Source organism: Anoplopoma fimbria, chromosome 20 (genome assembly GCF_027596085.1).
Source record: "Anoplopoma fimbria isolate UVic2021 breed Golden Eagle Sablefish chromosome 20, Afim_UVic_2022, whole genome shotgun sequence".
Classification (NCBI taxonomy): Eukaryota; Metazoa; Chordata; class Actinopteri; order Perciformes; family Anoplopomatidae; genus Anoplopoma; species Anoplopoma fimbria.
The window spans coordinates 17,792,343-17,809,468 of NC_072468.1; the positions used below are offsets into that span (position 1 = coordinate 17,792,343).

A 17,126-nucleotide genomic window follows, 5' to 3' on the forward strand; every position below is an offset into this window, starting at 1 on the left:
TTGGGAGATGTTGACATTTGAGAAAGGTGCAAATTTCCATATGAAAAGCAGTCGTATAGCCCAGGAAATAGAGAGAGAAAGGTTTGATGATATTAAATTCCTGGTCAGTGAGGAAAAATAAATTGACAAAAATGTGTTTGATGTAAAAATTTAAGTAACAGAAGTACATAAAGAACAGAAGATGAAAGTAAAAGTGAATAAAATCAAACATCGGTCCGTGTTATCATCAAAATGCTTGAAATAGAGCTAAAAACATTTTGTTTATCTAAACGACAAATTATCAATATATATCCTGCTCTTGATGCACATCTGTTATTTTTTCAGTTGCATCTAAATATAAAACAAATTAACTTGAGGACTAAAAAAATCATTGTATTAACTCAAAGTGATGAAAACTTTACATCTGCTGCTAAAACCAAACTGTTTCTAAATACGGAAGCACTCCACAAATACTATAGTGTGTTTTTTCTAATAACTGAAATTTAAAGAAAGACAACAAAGTGGTCACATATGTTCTGACTTTATTCTCAACAAACGATTCAAACAAGAATTCATGTGACAAATCAGATGTCAATCAGTTATCTTGTCTTTAATTTCACACATTATATTTTGTCTCCACCAAAAAACTAATTCTTTAACAAAAGGGTTCCTGCATAAATATAAAAACATGACGTACTTTTATAAAAACTTTCTTCTATCTTTTCTTCACGGAGCCACTTTTCTTGTCTGACTTTTGCTTCTTCACATCCTTTTTCCCTTTTGACAGATTCTCGTAAACGTCCTCCTTGGTTCTGGAAATAGTCAAAAAAAAAGAAGCAGAGTAGTGATTGCTTCAGATGAAATCGGGTGTATTTTTATAAACCAGCCAACATTGATTTGACACAGCTTTGTTAGAAGTGAATCAAAGATGCCCGAGAGGTTAATTAACAGAGATTGCTGCGTTAGAACTATTTAAACAGACCAACTAATCATGAATCAGTCACTCAACTATTCAGAGCTCCAAATGGGTCAAAGTTTACATTGTTCTGGACTGAATTGTTCAGTGTTGTGTGCTGTTTTATTTCTTCCCTAATTGGTTAATTAGAACACAACTCAGTTCATAGTGGTGTCCCGGATCAGAGGTCACAAAAACACTCATATCTTGTTTACTTCTGTTGTCCATTAAAGGGGCACTACACCATTTTTACACATGAGGTTCAGTAAACTCGTCATGAGGAGTTAAACCAGTTGTATAATGTTTTCTGCTGCTCTGGAGGGGACTTTCCTGATTGCATCTGTTATAAGTTGCATTATGGGAATTGTAGGATCCAGAATTTTGGGGAATTTGAGGCCATACGGACTAAAACTCAGAATTTCTTTGCAGCCGTTGCTTCAATTTTGATCTTTGAAAAAAAATAAAAATCTGTTGCTTGTGAGTCATTCCTCGTTATGAAAGTGCAGTTTCATCCGATAGTACGGCTTTAATGCCCATAGAGAAATAATGGTAACGCTATAGTTAAACATTCAGGGGGTCATTAAACTTTCATAGCCGTTCATCCAATAGTTGTTGAGACATTTCAGTCCGCACCAACGTGGTGGACTGACTTATCACTGCTTTGCGGGCTCCTTGTTAAGAGCATGGTACCGGTACATACTGGTACTTTGCTACACTGTGAAAAAAGGCTCTATAGTTTATACATTAATCTGATTTAAACAAGGATTAATTTCCCTGCTTTGTTTCTTGTCTTCAGTTTCAGTGGTCCAGAGATTAAAGCTATATAACAAACAGAGATTTTTTTTTTAGGAAAATAGTATTTGAAGACTCAAGTGAATAATACTCTGCAATGCAGTCCTTTAGGATAAAAAAAAAAGGAAACTGAAGTGGAGTTCAGCTGCAACTACAATGCATTCTCCCTCCACCCACAACTACTTCTCTCTACAAGATTAGACTATCTGCTGACATCAAGGCTGAAGACGATGTTTTTGAAAGGAAAGTTGGGCGGCAGTGTGTGAGGTTTAGAGGAGCAATGTGAACGTATTATGAACACCCAATTCAAACACACTTTTTCTTCTCTCTTTTTCACGGACAGAGACACAAGCTTACTCACTTTGAGACCTTCCTGCTCGCTGGTTGGTGTTTAAGTTGCAGATTTCCATACTCTGTCTCGGTTTCCTGGGGAAGAGAGAGACATTTCCGATATGACTCGAGGATTATTCAAACACAGAGATGGAGGCCATGCAACTGTTTATTGTTGCAGTTGATTGTCTCTGGGTCAACGTTCATCTTTCACAAGCCACTCTCTGATAACATATCAGTCTGCTGACATTGAGTTAGTTGGCTGTGGTGTTCAAATCAGCACCCAAAAGGCCAATGAAGGAATTTCAAGAAATGTTTTCCTCTTTTCCCTTTATCAATCTATGTTTCACCCCCAAGAAAAGACTAAATACTTTATTGATCTTCCTGCCCTGTTGCTCACCATGGAGGCGCAGTCTTTGGCCTTGGTGGTCTGTATGTACTCAGATACAGACAGATAGATGAACTTGTACTGTGCTTCTGTCTGCACCATCCCGGAGCGCTGCTCTCGCACCATCTGGATGTATTTCGGGATGTCGAGATCACAGTCCAGACCTACAGTGTGAGAAATAAAAGCATTAGATGGATGCAGTTCAAAAAAGGAAAATAAACTGTGTATTTTGAATGGCTTTCTTTTTACTCAATACAAAACATGAGAAGTGATTTCAAGTTACCTATAGCGTCAATGGTCTCAATTATCATGTCGATCACCACAATTGTGCCTGTTCGACCAATTCCAGCACTGCAGGAATTCACAGAAGAAACAAAGTTAATATATATTTCCATCGATCAAACAAGACTGAACATAATTATCTTTACTAACAAAACTAAAAGTATGCTGCCATGCTAGCTGCTCTGTTAGGCTGTACTACATGCTACATATATGCTTGCATGCTAAAATGACAATGCTATCATGATGATGATTAGCAGGTATAATGTTTACCATGTTCACCATCTTAGTTTAGCAATTCAAACCTGCGAATATTTGATAATTAACACGAAACACAAATTACAGCTGAGCCTGATGGGATTTAAGGGGGTCACATGTCAGAAGTGTTGGGATCAGTTGTGTTAAGTGAAAGTATCTTATTACTACTGTGCCGCTTTGTGAACATGCTTACAAAACAAAATACTTACATAAGAGTCATATAATCGTTTAAACAACAAGTTATGAAATAGTACAAGCGGCCTCAGTATCCTCCACATCACACGGGGAAAATACCGTAAGGATAAACTGTCAGTTGACTCAAAATCTTTTGTTCAACTACTACTAATCTTAATCCGAAAAATGTAATCATTTAAATCTTAAACCTCTTGGTGTTATCAACCAATTTATGATAAACTTAGTGATGTGATGTTTTTCACAACATTATACCAGAACATATGTCTTCCACATTTTAAAGTTTCAGGATTTACGATCACCGTGACACGTAGTGTCACCCCAAGTTTGGCAAAACCTCCATCTGGGAAACACATGGTTCTAGTCCTCCAAAACCCTCACGTCACTAAATGCATCATTAGGTCTTACAAACTGACTGGAGTTACCTGGTGGATTTGCTGATTTTGTTTAGATTACTTTAAGTTACATAAATAATAATATAAGATAAAATAGACTTTATGGTCCTGAGGAAATTTGTCTTGGAAACAAACAGTATCTGCTGTTGAGAAAATATAAAATGACATAGTGCGTACATACAGTACCTACACAGACTGCCACCACCAACAAATTCCACATATATGACACTCCGATAGTCATAATAATAGTGCACATAATATGTGAAGTGACAGTAAAGAAGCCGCATTTGGGTTTTAGCCGTGGGACAAACATGCTACATGCTTAATCAGTGTTTCATAATATTGAAAATAATTATGAGTTGCAGCCCTGCTATTGCAATCAAAGCTCTAATAAATCACCCCTACTCCACAACTAGAGTTTGCTTTTAGCTTTGATGCAGGTTTCATGCAGGTTTGCCGCCACTAATTTGGTAACGCCATCTCATCAATGAGCACCAGGAGACGTTTGGCTCTCCAGCTGTCTAGTACCTGCAGTGGATGATCATGGGTCCAGCACCTGGATAGTCAGCCTGTTTAGAGTTCACTTGACTGAGGAAGCTCAGGACACCACCTGGCTCCTGAGGGACGCCGTGGTCAGGCCAGCTCATGTACTGGTAGTGCCAGATGGTACGAGACTGTTTTGGCTGAGTACGACACAAAAATGATGGGATTGAGATTAATAAAATCAGAGTCCTTTATGTCAGCATAGCATATGTATAGCGATGAGTGAGTGCAGTGAGGTCAGAGGTTGGTGTTTAGAGGTTACCTGATCCACAGGAGCAATCTCCAAAACTCTGATTTTGTAATCAGCAGCTTCCCTCTCTGAATTACAGCTCACCACGTAGGGGCCCGCCTCCTTGGAGCTCTGAAGGTCCGGCCAGTATGGCACACATTTATTCTGCACAAAAATAAACAATAAATAAAGTAAATCCTAACTTAATCTGCAAGAAAACTGTGCGCTTTTTAAAAAACGTCATATTAGTCTTTTTAATTATTTATAATAATTTTATATTTTTAATATGTTTTTTTTACCTTTGGATTTGAATGTCTTGCACTTAAAGTATATAATTGTTTTCATATCTAAGGTACTTTCTGTATATTTGTATTTTCACAAAGGCTTTCTGTCATTGCAATAAGAAAAAACACAAACTTAAAGCCCAAAGCCCAAAGCCCAAAGCTGCTTTAATGCTTCTTGTTTTGAAACTGACCCGCCCTTTCTCGACCTCTCTCGTTGTCATGACGATCACCCTCGTTTTCTCCTGCCATACCATCTGCCAGAAATCGTTGACAGTTGTTGCTAGGCACCCCTGGGTGGCGATGTAAACTTTCTGATCTCCGGACTCCCACAGGTTGTTCTACAAACACACAATGAACCATTGAACGCTGCTCGATAAACAAATATCAACCTTAAAAATTAAAAGAAGAGAATATTTTTCTATGTGGTGGTTTTGTCATCTTGTGTTGTTTTCACTATGAGACCAGAGATTCTGGAGACTTACGCTCACGTAGTTGGCGTTGATGTAATCTGAACCCACTACATCAGAAGGGGTGTCCTGCAGGATGACCCTGGTGTCATTGACTTGTGAGAAGAAATGGACAGAGTGAAGAAACGGTGGGAGAACAAGAGCATGTGGTTAATGTCAGTACTGTCAAAATGTGTCATAAGATTTGGTTAATGAAAAACTTAATGATACTGAGAGGATTAAAAAACTCACAGGGAAGAATATTCTTGTATCTGTTTTTGCTCTTGTTTTCAGGCCTCTGGCCCTCCTCTCGGCTCTTTTTCACCTTTGCCTCAAACTTTTGAAGAGCCTTTTGGGAGAGAGAGATGACTGTGTCATACTTTCTGTGTCCAAAATTCATACTTCATACTAATATGAAACAGTATGTGTTATAAACCAATTATGACAGTTTACAGTTTTAGCTGTAAGTATACAAGTAATTCACTTTATTTAACAGTATTTTATTAAAATAAGTTAATCAAACTCTGACTTTGCAGTGAAATTACAGTTAAAACTTAACCTGTTAGTGAAACAATTAGTGAATTAATTGATTAATAATTTGAGATTTTTTTTGCCAAAATGCCAAATGTTCCCAAGTTTTCACCTGTTTTATATCATTAATTGAAGATCTGATGAATGATGAACATTTAAAGATGTTCAATTGGGCTCTGGGAGATTGTGAATAGAATTTTTTTACAATTTTCTGACATTTTATGGACCAAACAATTGAGGAACTAATCATCGGATAAGCCATTAATGGAAATATACATAATTTGCAGCTTAATCCAAACACAACCTGCAACTAATTTGAGTTAAATTTAGTAGCTTTTCCATATAATTTCACTCAAAATTCAAGTGTGTATTTTAAGTGAGTGCTTTAGGTCAAATTAATACAATCACTCTTCCAGTACACTACATACTCAAATCCTGCTAAGAGTTATCATGTAATATGGCTTTTGGACCACAGGATGGTGGTATTATATCTCTACTTCTGACGTAAGCAAATCTTGAGAACATGGACTGTCAATTCGTAATAAGATAACTGATGTATATTTAACTTCTTCCCACTTGTTGACAACCCTGTGGTTCTTTCAAAAAAAGTGTCATGATTAGAAACGGTTTACATAACCGAGGTCGGGTCAGATCTTACGTCAAACTCCTCCCAGAAGCCCGCCTTGCTTTTCTCTCCCTCGCCGTCCTCCTGCTGCTGTGTGGTCTGATCCAGTTGTTTCACTCTGCTGTCGATATCTGCTGCATTCACTCTGGTGGAGTAATATGGCTGCAGAGGAGAGAGGGAGGTAGAGAGAGAGAGAGAGAGAGAGAGGAAAAATCTTATAATAAAGATAAAAGTAAATACGAGCCAATTGAAAGCGATTCAGTCGGTGAGGCTTCATTAATATCAAGCTGTGAGTAATATTTCCTATCTGTGGGCTGTGCTGCTCATCTCTTATAATAATGAACAAAGACCTGTTTCTGTTTTTCATATCTCACTGACATTCAACTTGATGAATTTGTCATGCAAATTATAATTTATCATTTTGATGTGAAACAGTTGAGCTCACCTGTTTGAGATGCACCCAGTTCCCAGAGATCTCCTCGATGCCTTTGCGTTTGTAGTAATCCACCAGTTCTGTCAGCGTGTCAAACAAGTCTGAACCTCCCACTGTATACCGGTCATTCTGAACACATACAAAAACATACAATTTATCAGTCTGGATGAACAAATTATCTGGTGTAAAAATAAAACAATAAAGTTTCAAAAGAGAAGAACCAAAATGAAAACAAGGGTACTTTAATAGAAGATGGTGAACAAGTAATTCTATTAAGACAATAGTTTGTTCATGTCATCTAATCAAAAAAGAAATGAATAGCATTAAAGAAAATAATATGATAGCCTCCAAAGAGTTAACAGGCTCTTTTGAGAACGGTCGAGAAACTGACCTAATCTGCCACGTGCTCATGAAAAGGCCATTGTGACCCTTCCACTAATCTCATATTAATCTTCTGCAACTCAGTGGTGCATAAAAACAAGGCTTACATTTAAATGAGGCCTGGACAGGTTTTTCTATATGAGGTTAACCACGGCTAAAAATAAAATGCAAAAGCCCTGCTGATGACGGAAAGACACAATCTATGAAAATTAGGTTGAGAGGACGGCGGTGTAACCTGCTGCTGTGCTGTGAATATCACTAGCAGCTGTTTACCATGAATGCATAAACACCAGGATACAGTTTTTGGTTTCACGTATTGTTTTTACTTGGATATAAAACAGTTATTTTGTGAAAACAACTGTTGGGGAACATCTTATGTAAAACTGTTCCTGACATTTATGAACAATTGCCTCAGCCAGGGGAAATGAGACTTTAAAACCTTTTTCAAAGTGCATTACACAACTGTGGGAATACCCAAAAGTATTCTACATGATGTGAATCTGTTTCAGGGACTCCTAATTCTGTATATTCAAAGCAGAAGACTGACCAAGAACAAACCCCTAGTTTCATGCATCAATTGTCTTGCATGTCACACACACTCATGGTCACGCACTGAAACACACACACACACACACACACAAGGACAAATGCCCACCTGACACATTATCTTGATGTGGGAGACCCTTTTTCCTCCAGTTTTGCCCTTCTCGTCCGTCAGAACCGACAGGACAAAGTCTCCAGGTTTGGACAGCGACTCCCTGACCAGGAAGGTCCCCGACTCGTCTCGAACACAGAGCAGCTTCTCTGCATTCGGCCCAGACAGGTGGCCGTGGTACCACCTGAGAGAAAAAAGGGGAACTAAATGTTAAGATTGTGTTCACATTTCTTAAATATGTTCATGCTCTGAGCTACATTTGAGTTTGTTTGTGGTGATGGTTCAGTGCTATGACTTGCAAAAAGTAATCTTCTGTTTCATGCAGTTGGTTGACTGTTTATTGCATTTCATTAGAAAACGTCTTCAAGCTTGACCTTTTGCAACAAAACAACAAACATCCTCCGCCTTTTTTTGGGCAGAGCACCGTTAGCGCTGTGACTGTGAATTACTATAAGGCTATTCAAGGCTAAGCGGTTGTCAGACGCTCACTGATGTGGTACACTAGACTCCTGAGCTCACTATAGAGTGAGTAGAAATAGAAAGCCGCAAGAGAATCAGGTGTACTGTTAAAAACAGCATGTACAGATGTTGGTGTAACAGGCAGGTTATATTTCTGTCCACCACCATACTCTCTGTGTGTGTGTGTGTGTGTGTGTGTTTTTTGTGCAGCGTGTGTGAATTGGTGAAGGTAGACTTGGCCGTGCTGGGTTGTGACTTAATTTTAGTCACTGTTCTCGATTTCTTCTTCTAAACTTCCTGCTCTGCGGTCGGAAAATTTCTGATGACAGATTTCATGGCTGAAGCGGACAAAGTATTTATAGCCTACTACCCCCCCCCCCCCCCCCATATGTAACAACAACAGATACCCCCAATGCACATACCTTCCCCCCTGTCACACACTGTGTCAGCTCTCTTTATGCCTTTTTGCCCATGCTTTTAATGATTCAGTTCTTTGACTTACTCGCCAAATTACAGTGTGTTCTTCTAAAGAAACTGAAATTAGACTCTGGTTTTAAATTACACAAGGTTGCATGAAGCACTTGCAGCAAATATTAAAAAAAAAGGTGTCCGTGCAGTTTTGCAGAAGCTAAAGAACAGCCTGTACAGACGACAGTAGACTAACATGCAAACTTGACAGCCAGGTTTGTTCCACCTATAACGGTGATTATTACCTACAGCGTAATGGCTTGACCATATTTTTCCTCTTTTCTGAGAATAGATAAGCCGCCATAGCTCGATTCATGAGAGCTGACATGAAGGGTGACCTGCTGAGGTGTTTGTGTGTAATCACGATTCGAGATGAGAGAGAGAGATTGGGTGAGATGAGGAAGACAGCGAGTGAGCAAGAACACGATGGAGTGTGCAATAGAGGAAGACACGTCGGGTCTGGCCATTGCTTTCAAAACTGTGTCAAAACTTAAAGTTTCCAACCGCAGCAACAAAAGGGAAGTTAGACAACTGACAGAAAGAGAAGGACGAGGGGGGGCAGAGGGCAGAGCTTCCAGCTAGGGTGAAGTACAAAGTCACACACACACACACACACACACACACACACACACACACACACACACACACACACACACACACACCATAGAAAGTAGTGTCCGCCTTGACTCATAAAAGGAGTGCAACTTTATGAGTTATACTAGCTGGATATTAACCTACTTTAAGAAGATAACAGTTGCACAATGTTTGTTCCTGGAAGAAAAGTCAAATGTATAATATGAGCAAATTAGGATAAAATTCTGATATGAAGCCTTTTTTTATGTGCATTTGACAAAACAGTAAACAGATTTATATTTGTATCTTGTTTATGGCAACAATCTGGTGTGGTCGGCTCTGCATGCAAACGCATGGGCTAGAAAATCTCTGTAAAATTATCTAACAGCTATATTTAGCAAACAGAGATACTTGCAAGTTATTGAAAGCTACAATCAGTAAAAAATAAAAGTAGCAATTCTACAACAGCAATATGCATTGTTGCAAGTAGAAGCCCTTTATTCAAAGCAGACTTTTAGGTAGAATGAAAGTCTTAATCAAAATTACATTGTCATTTATGTCAGTTACTCTATGCATATGCTGAGATATTTTTTTTGTATATTCTATTCTGGGAATTGTAATGCTTCAAGACTATTTGATGAATAACATAATCCTTTATACTTTTGAAAAAGTTTTCTAAAACTGCTTTAGACAGAGTCAAAAACAGCAAAGCTGTTTCTGTGAAGTTTAATATTATAGAGATACAGGAGTATTCCCAACAAAATAATATTTTTTTTATCCAATGTTGAATGTAAAACTGAATCTGAAAAGCAACCACTAACAACGGCCGTTGGATTAAAAAAATGCATTGCTATAAAAAGCAAGAAGATTCCCCGTGGTTGCATAAACCGTTTCCAAAAAATCTCACCAGCTGTGTTTATTTTGAAACTGGTCTGCCTGATCACAGGTTATATCCAATCATGAATAGAACAGAATAGAATAGAATTTAATAGATTGAATTTGCAGGTTTATTGTAACTTCATGGATGATCTCTAACAATAATTAAGTCACAAAAAGCCTTTGAATCACTGACTGCAAGGATGAATAATCACTAATGGAATTTCAATAAAATTTGGTCTCATTTTTCAATTAATAAAATTTTTTTTTAAATTGAAAATATGCTGTTTATTGGTTGGTCTAACTTTATCATTTTCTTCTAGTGTTATGTGTTTGTTCTGTTCTCTGTATTTCAATGATTTTGTGTCTCATTATGTTCTTTATGTGTTGGAGGAGTTAAAGCCCCTCTTCCCCCCAAAAAACTAAATAACTTCACTTGGATGTTTGATCTTTAATTGTTCGCATAATCGTAGATTTTGGATTTTTCAATTAGGAAGAAAAAGAAGATGTATTTTTTGGTAATTTAACTTAATATCAACGTAATGAATCACCAAATATTCTTCAAGACAAAATGGACAAATGTGCATAAGTCAAGAACTTGAGTGGATGTACTTTGCTGTTTCCCACATCTGATAAGGGCGACCTGATCATGATCCAATAGCTGCAGCAGCGAGGCAGATGTAGGAATTAAGTCTCAACAGCTGTGGGCTCTTTTTGTCTGCAGTGTGGGTGTTTTTTTCACTGACTCACCCTCTGACAAAGATTCTATCAAACCAAAATGTATTATTCAAAAGCTTCAGAGGCTTAAAGTAAAACGCCTTCACCCCAGAGGAAAATATTTAACCCTCATGAGATATAAAACCTACAAATGACACTAATCATCCTCAGTTAATAAACAACTGTTGAAGGAGATAATGCTCGACATAGCTGACTATTATTGACTTAACCACCTAACCAGACACTTTTACACTTAACCCGAGAGTGTAGGTGGAGGCAGCTCAGAGAAGCCGGCGACGGTGGGCCACATTAACCCAAAAGGGAGCTCAACAGTGGGAATGTAAGCATGCACCGACCTCTCTGTGGTGGGGTCAGAGCAGTTGAGGGGGTATTTGAGCTCGATGACGGTGCCGTCTTTGTCCTGCAAGATGCCGTTCTCAGCCGTGTAGTAGTCCACCAGCTCTGACAGGGTGGCAAACTTCTCCCCGCCATACAGGTCGTAGTAGTCTCCTGTGTTCTGGATCCGGATGTGGGTCACTAGCTCGCCCACCCTGATGGAGATTAAACAGTCAGGTTTACATTGACCTTCAAACGTTTTTTCCTTGACAAAAAAACTTCATGATGACTGAAAATAAATCTCTATCTCAGTAGTTTTTAAGGAAGGAACTCAAATATAATATAAATATAAAAGGTATGAAACTGCACCGTGATATTTCTTTAACATCATTTAACATTAAAATGGTTCGGTATTTGGCCACAAATCCGATCACACCTTGTGCTACTGTGTATGTACTATATACAGCATGTTCTGTATATAGAGTTCCTATTAAACAAACGTGAACCTTCAGTATTTGCATTCTGTGCTCTATCATCATGCAAAGACAGCAGTTAATAAAGTAGTTCTCTGGCTGCCTTATAATAATAATAATTTCCTCTTTTTAGTGAAGACCAAGAATCTTAGTTTTAATGTATGTAGTTTTTTGGTAAAAAGATGTATTTGGAGAAATGTCAATGCCAATGTCATTTCATTCACATCACATTCATGCAGTTTAAAGGCTCCAGTCCACATGATGGATTTGTCTTTTGGACGCAAGAGGAACTCGTGAAAACGAGAACATGTAAAAACTTCTCAAAAACAGAAAAGCTTTTGGGTGTGATTGGGGTGGTGGTGGTGCATATTCACTAACGTGGACAATTCATTTTAAATATTTCACTTCTTACTTAACTACAGGCTGCTGTACTGTGATCAATAACTTATTGATCTGGTATATTAAAGTATTCAGTTACCTAATTAACAGCTATGATGCAGCCTTCCTTTAAGTCACAAACAGAAATATTAACACAGGAACAGCAATTCTCACATTATAACTGAAACTGAATCAGTACAGATTTAGTTTATTTACAAATTTAAACTTTTACCTCTTTGAGCTACAGACTGAAGTACTGTGATCAGTATTTATGTTAAACATCTTTACATCAATTGAACCTCATGAACAAACATTAAAACATGTTATCAAGTCAAATCAAATGAGCAAATGTTAATTTAGAGCTACTCACTGTGTGTCACGTGTTATTTAGTTTATCACATTTAACTGTATGTGATTACATTTATGTGAGATAGTGATATTTTAAGTAATGAACCGTATATTTATACTTAGAATTTATTTAGTATCTTTAAGTTATGTCTATTAAAATAGCACAAATGATTTAATTCATTTGTAAACACATTTTCATTTCACTTGAACAACTACATCAAATAAATCTTAGAACTGGATAAATAATAAAAGCATCAATATGTATCTGCACTGACACATTTTTAACTTCAAGGTATGATTTTAGAGTGCAATGAAAAGTTTCCGTCTACACAGAGTAAGAATAATCTCATGTCCTTCATAGTTGTGCAATAGTTTAAGTGCGGCAGATTAGTTTAGTAGGTAAATAAAAAGCAGTATAGGTAAGAGTCCAGTGCCTCCTAAACTGAAGTATAAATGTGTTGCAGCAATCGATCAGGTTCTATGACAAGTTGTCTTTAAGGTGTGCTAGGTGGAGGAGCCACGTGGTTGAGCTTATTGTATCATTTTAAAGGAAAGGAAGGTTTCTACTCAGCTGTTGATATAGAAATGTAAAAGAGAGATATGACTGTTTTGGCAGACTTTATTACCTGACAGACAGGGAGAAATCTCCCACGTTTTTCTTGCTGGGTCGAGCCAAAAAGCTGCCATGAATGCCTCGAGTCTTCAGCCTATCCTCGGCCTGCAGGCCTGTGATGTCTCTGTGGAACCACCTGCATCAGCACACACGTATCCAAAAATAAATATATACTTAATATGAATATAACTGCATGTAAAACACACATAGTTAAGACTGGTATCTGATAAACATAAACACGTACGCCTTTATTAGCACAAACATCCACGTACACACACACAGTATTATTTCCTCACAAAGTTCTGTATTGGAACACAATGATCACAAAGTTATTTTATGAGGAAATACACAATGAATGTAAAAACAAACTCAGTCTTTTTTCTAGAAATGTAATTGTAGCTGGTTTATTAATAAATCTCCACTGGTCTTAGTACGGTTATGAAATCCTTACCAGTTATTCTTTTAGATGATTGAAAGAAAATTCATAATTTTTATAATATTACTAATTATTTGCTGGTTTAAGTCCTGTAGATGTAAATATTTTCTTTTATGTTTCATTGACAAATCACCATGGTGTCTGGTAACCTCTGATGAGCATTTTGTAATATTTTGACATGTTTTTGATGAAACGATTCATTATCAATAGGTAACATAATTTATATTCATATTGTTTCACTCGCAGTCCAGTTTTTATTGTCTTTATCATTCATTATTAAATCTGTATTCTTTCTTTCTCATTCTGTAGAAAACACAGCTCTGACTACAGATCGGAATAAACATATTTTAATTCACTTTAAATTACAAAAAAAGTGTATTAACCGATATTTTAACACCTTTAATCAACATCTTTACCTCTGGTCGAATTAAGAGCCCCTTCTCAGAATAAAATACTGCAATAACATACTGAGCATCTACACAACTATAACCCGAACAATGTGGTAAAGCTCCGGCTTTCAAAGCCCTTTCAACAACACTGGGGACTTCAGTTACTCAATGTAACATAATTGCAACACCTTGGACCGAACACCTAACATTTTATCATTTCCTGGAGCTCTGAGGTTGGAAAAAGTATTTTAAGGTCAAGTTTGGGCTACAGCCTCTGACTTAACACAGTAAAAAAACTAAAGACCTGTTTTTTAAAGTCTGGCTTGACATTCGAAGGAGTCACCAAAATGTTCAATTCTCATTTCTATAGCTTTTCCTGAAACTGAACCGGGCGCTTTTTATTAAATTGTTAAATTATTAAAATTTTCAACACAGTTTCAGGGTTAAAACGCACAATATAAAGCTTGAAATGTTGCAGAATACAATTTTCAAAAGGTGAGGAACCCTGTGTTTCCCCTTCAGCTTTTATACAGCAAGTTGGTTAACAAAGATCACAGTCACAGAAGGAAAACTGAAGTTAAAGGGAACATTGTAAAGAACCTTTAAGGAGCTTGATTCGTGATGAGGTGCAAAAAAAAAAGCATTTTTCACTCAACCACTAAACTAAAACATCCTTTATGACACATTTTCTTTTACGCAAACAGACACTGAACAACACACAACGCATCACAAATCACACGATAGAGGAACAAAGCAGGACGAGTCGACAGCTGGGGAAAGAAAGAGAAGGAGGAATGGAAACAGAGAAGTTGTCATCACGGCTTGCACAAAACAAAGAGAACACGACCGGAGCCCACCAACGGAGCATTATACATATATCGTTCAGCGGGGGCGCTTGACTCACCGAACCATGTTGTCTCTTCGCTTCTTCTGGGACCAAAGAGAAGGAGAGTGATGGGTGAGAGTCACTTGTACCTGCACATGTGCAGACTCACAAGCATAAGCACTGTATTTCTTTTTTTAAACTCTAAAAAGAAACACCCAGTTCCTCAATACTTCCTCACTACACAGCAGCACACTAAACAGAAGAAAACTTTAATTCTCGTGCTTTTTCTCTTTTAAACACATACTCTACATTATCTGACACTTATAAAATATCACAAATATCAGCTCTATCTTTCTGTATCACACCACACACACACAAAACAACCGTCAAACTACCCACACTCTCCTCCTCTCATTCTACGCTTCCCTCCACTCAGTCCTCTTCCTATCCAACCCCTCTCCGTCCCAATAGGAAAGCAGGTAAACACTTACTCTTCTCAGCCTCCTCCGAAAACAACTGACACTCGCCGAGACGCCTGGACTGTATACCTCTCTCTCCCCTCCTCTCTGTGTCGTTCTCTCTCTCTCTCTCTTGCGCTCTCCCCTTCCTTCCTTTTTACATCTCCTTTCACAAAATAGTGAAAGCAAGACAGGAACCAAAATAGCTGACTTGCCGGAATTCCTCCAACAGATAGAGGCGTGTTTTTGGTTAATATAGACGACCACAATGAGAAATCATCATAAATAGCAAAGTAGGTTTAAAGTCTGGAAACTTGTTCTCTGATGCTCCATCGTTGTCCACAAAGAACACATTTGTTTGTAAAAAAAAATGATATTCATAGGTGATTCATGAGCGAGAGTGCCTGTCCAGTAAGTCCACCTTTGATACAGGAATAAACAATCCACAAAGCAAAAGTTTGAGCCTCTTGTGATCGAGCCCACACGTTGTCTCTCAGTCAGACATTTGCTGTTTCCCTCTGCCTGCCCACCTGTCTGCTACCACTGTTGTCTGTTTGTTTTTTACTTCCAGGTGTGTGTGCGTTTGTGTCACTGACAAAGGTCAAAGTGACAGAACACTTCCTTATTTGAAGTTTAACCTCCCCCCTCCTCTACATGTGTGTGTGTTTGAGCTGCTTTCAGCTGGTAAACCATTTGCAACTGTGAATTCCAAAGCTACAACTGAGTGGCATGAAGCAGATCAACCTCAGCCATGTGTAACAATTTGACCCCTGGTGTCTCAAAATGCATTTAAAGGCTTGCAAGAGACACTAGTTACCAAACAATGCAACACAAACTGCACCATAAGGAAAACTTGTTTTCCAAATGCCACCAACACACAAACATTTTACAACCTGTGGAACAAACATTTAACTTGCAAATCATTTGACCTATAAATGGTCTGAAAGGACGTAGAAGTAGGACAGAAACATGTAAAGCTTGACAACCAGGCTGTGTTTGAGCACAAAGCCAAAAACAACATAACATGGAAGAACATTCAATATATACTGTATACTGCAGCCCAACCCACCACACACACACGCTGCAGGTGCCGTTGGTCGTGGTTAACGCCAGCTATTGCAGTTTGCATTTTCCCTCCTCACAGACTCACATGTTTATCAGTTGATGCTGGTTAGGCTTCTGTTCATTTCTGAAGCAACAGAGCGTCACTTCTCAGGCTGCAGGATTAACACAGCAATGTATCAAACACATGCTGTTACTTTTATTTTTTATCACAGCCTCAACAATGACAACAAAGATGTCACAAGCATCAGACTGTTGCAGTCGATGCGTCATATTGTGTCTGTTCAGAGGACTTTTTCTGTACATGCGGTTCTGTTCCTTCCTTCATCTGTCTAAACCTCAAAAATATTCTAATAATATTAACACTGTTGAAACAATTAGTCAATTAATTCTAATTTTCACTGCTTCCTCCTTTTTAATGTGAGGATTTGCCGTTTCTCTCTGCTTTTCTATCTTTCTATCTAATCATTAGCAACTCAAGGACGTCACTTTGACTCCGGGAAATTGTGAAAGCCATTTTTCACTATTTCCTGGCATCTGGGTTGCAAATCTCCAAAATGTTTTGAAGACAGTTGTTCTGCTTGTTTAAGGGTCGACAATATGACCGTGATACTTTTAGGATTTGTCAACCGTCAGAAATGATTCCACCGTGGCAGCTGTTTTCTGGCATTATTGGATTTGAACATTCCCATTTCGTAAATTTTTTCCCCTCAGAAAATTGAATACATCATGATATATAGATATATTGCAATATTATATACTGTGATGGTGGATTTGAGTCATATCACCCACTTATCCTAACAATAAAAAAAGTGTAGAAATAGTAAACCGGTTTCTAGATATGTAAAATAAGCAGATACCAGTGGACTACGGTGAACAGAATTCTCTTCGCTGCAGAGTTAGTACTGCTAGTGTTAAGTAACTACCACAACACCAAAACATAAAGACTGGAGACAAAAGTTGAAAAAGTTGAAAAACACACCACAGTAAGTTTTAATATTAGAAAATAAGCTAAAAAA

The 17,126-nt window shown here is 37.8% G+C and overlaps 1 protein-coding gene across 2 annotated transcripts; it reads right to left on the reverse strand.

Moving 5' to 3' along the window:
• Positions 1-504: 504 nt before the first annotated feature.
• On the reverse strand, positions 505-15,167 carry ptpn6 (protein tyrosine phosphatase non-receptor type 6). Of its 2 annotated transcripts, none has more exons than XM_054621608.1 (16): positions 15,079-15,167; positions 14,666-14,691; positions 12,950-13,072; positions 11,145-11,339; positions 7,696-7,879; positions 6,672-6,788; positions 6,260-6,388; positions 5,323-5,419; positions 5,107-5,186; positions 4,816-4,962; positions 4,374-4,505; positions 4,097-4,251; positions 2,728-2,795; positions 2,457-2,608; positions 2,088-2,152; positions 505-791 (listed from the first exon to the last, which is right to left on the reverse strand). In XM_054621608.1, the coding sequence occupies exons 2-16, from the start codon at positions 14,671-14,673 to the stop codon at positions 695-697; spliced, it is 1,749 nt and encodes a 582-aa protein (XP_054477583.1). In that variant the 5' UTR covers positions 14,674-14,691; positions 15,079-15,167; the 3' UTR covers positions 505-694. The 2 variants fall into 2 exon arrangements, with proteins under 2 accessions (XP_054477583.1, XP_054477584.1); XM_054621609.1 differs by having other exon boundaries at positions 14,666-14,688; positions 15,079-15,155.
• Between the last annotated feature and the right edge of the window lie 1,959 nt (positions 15,168-17,126).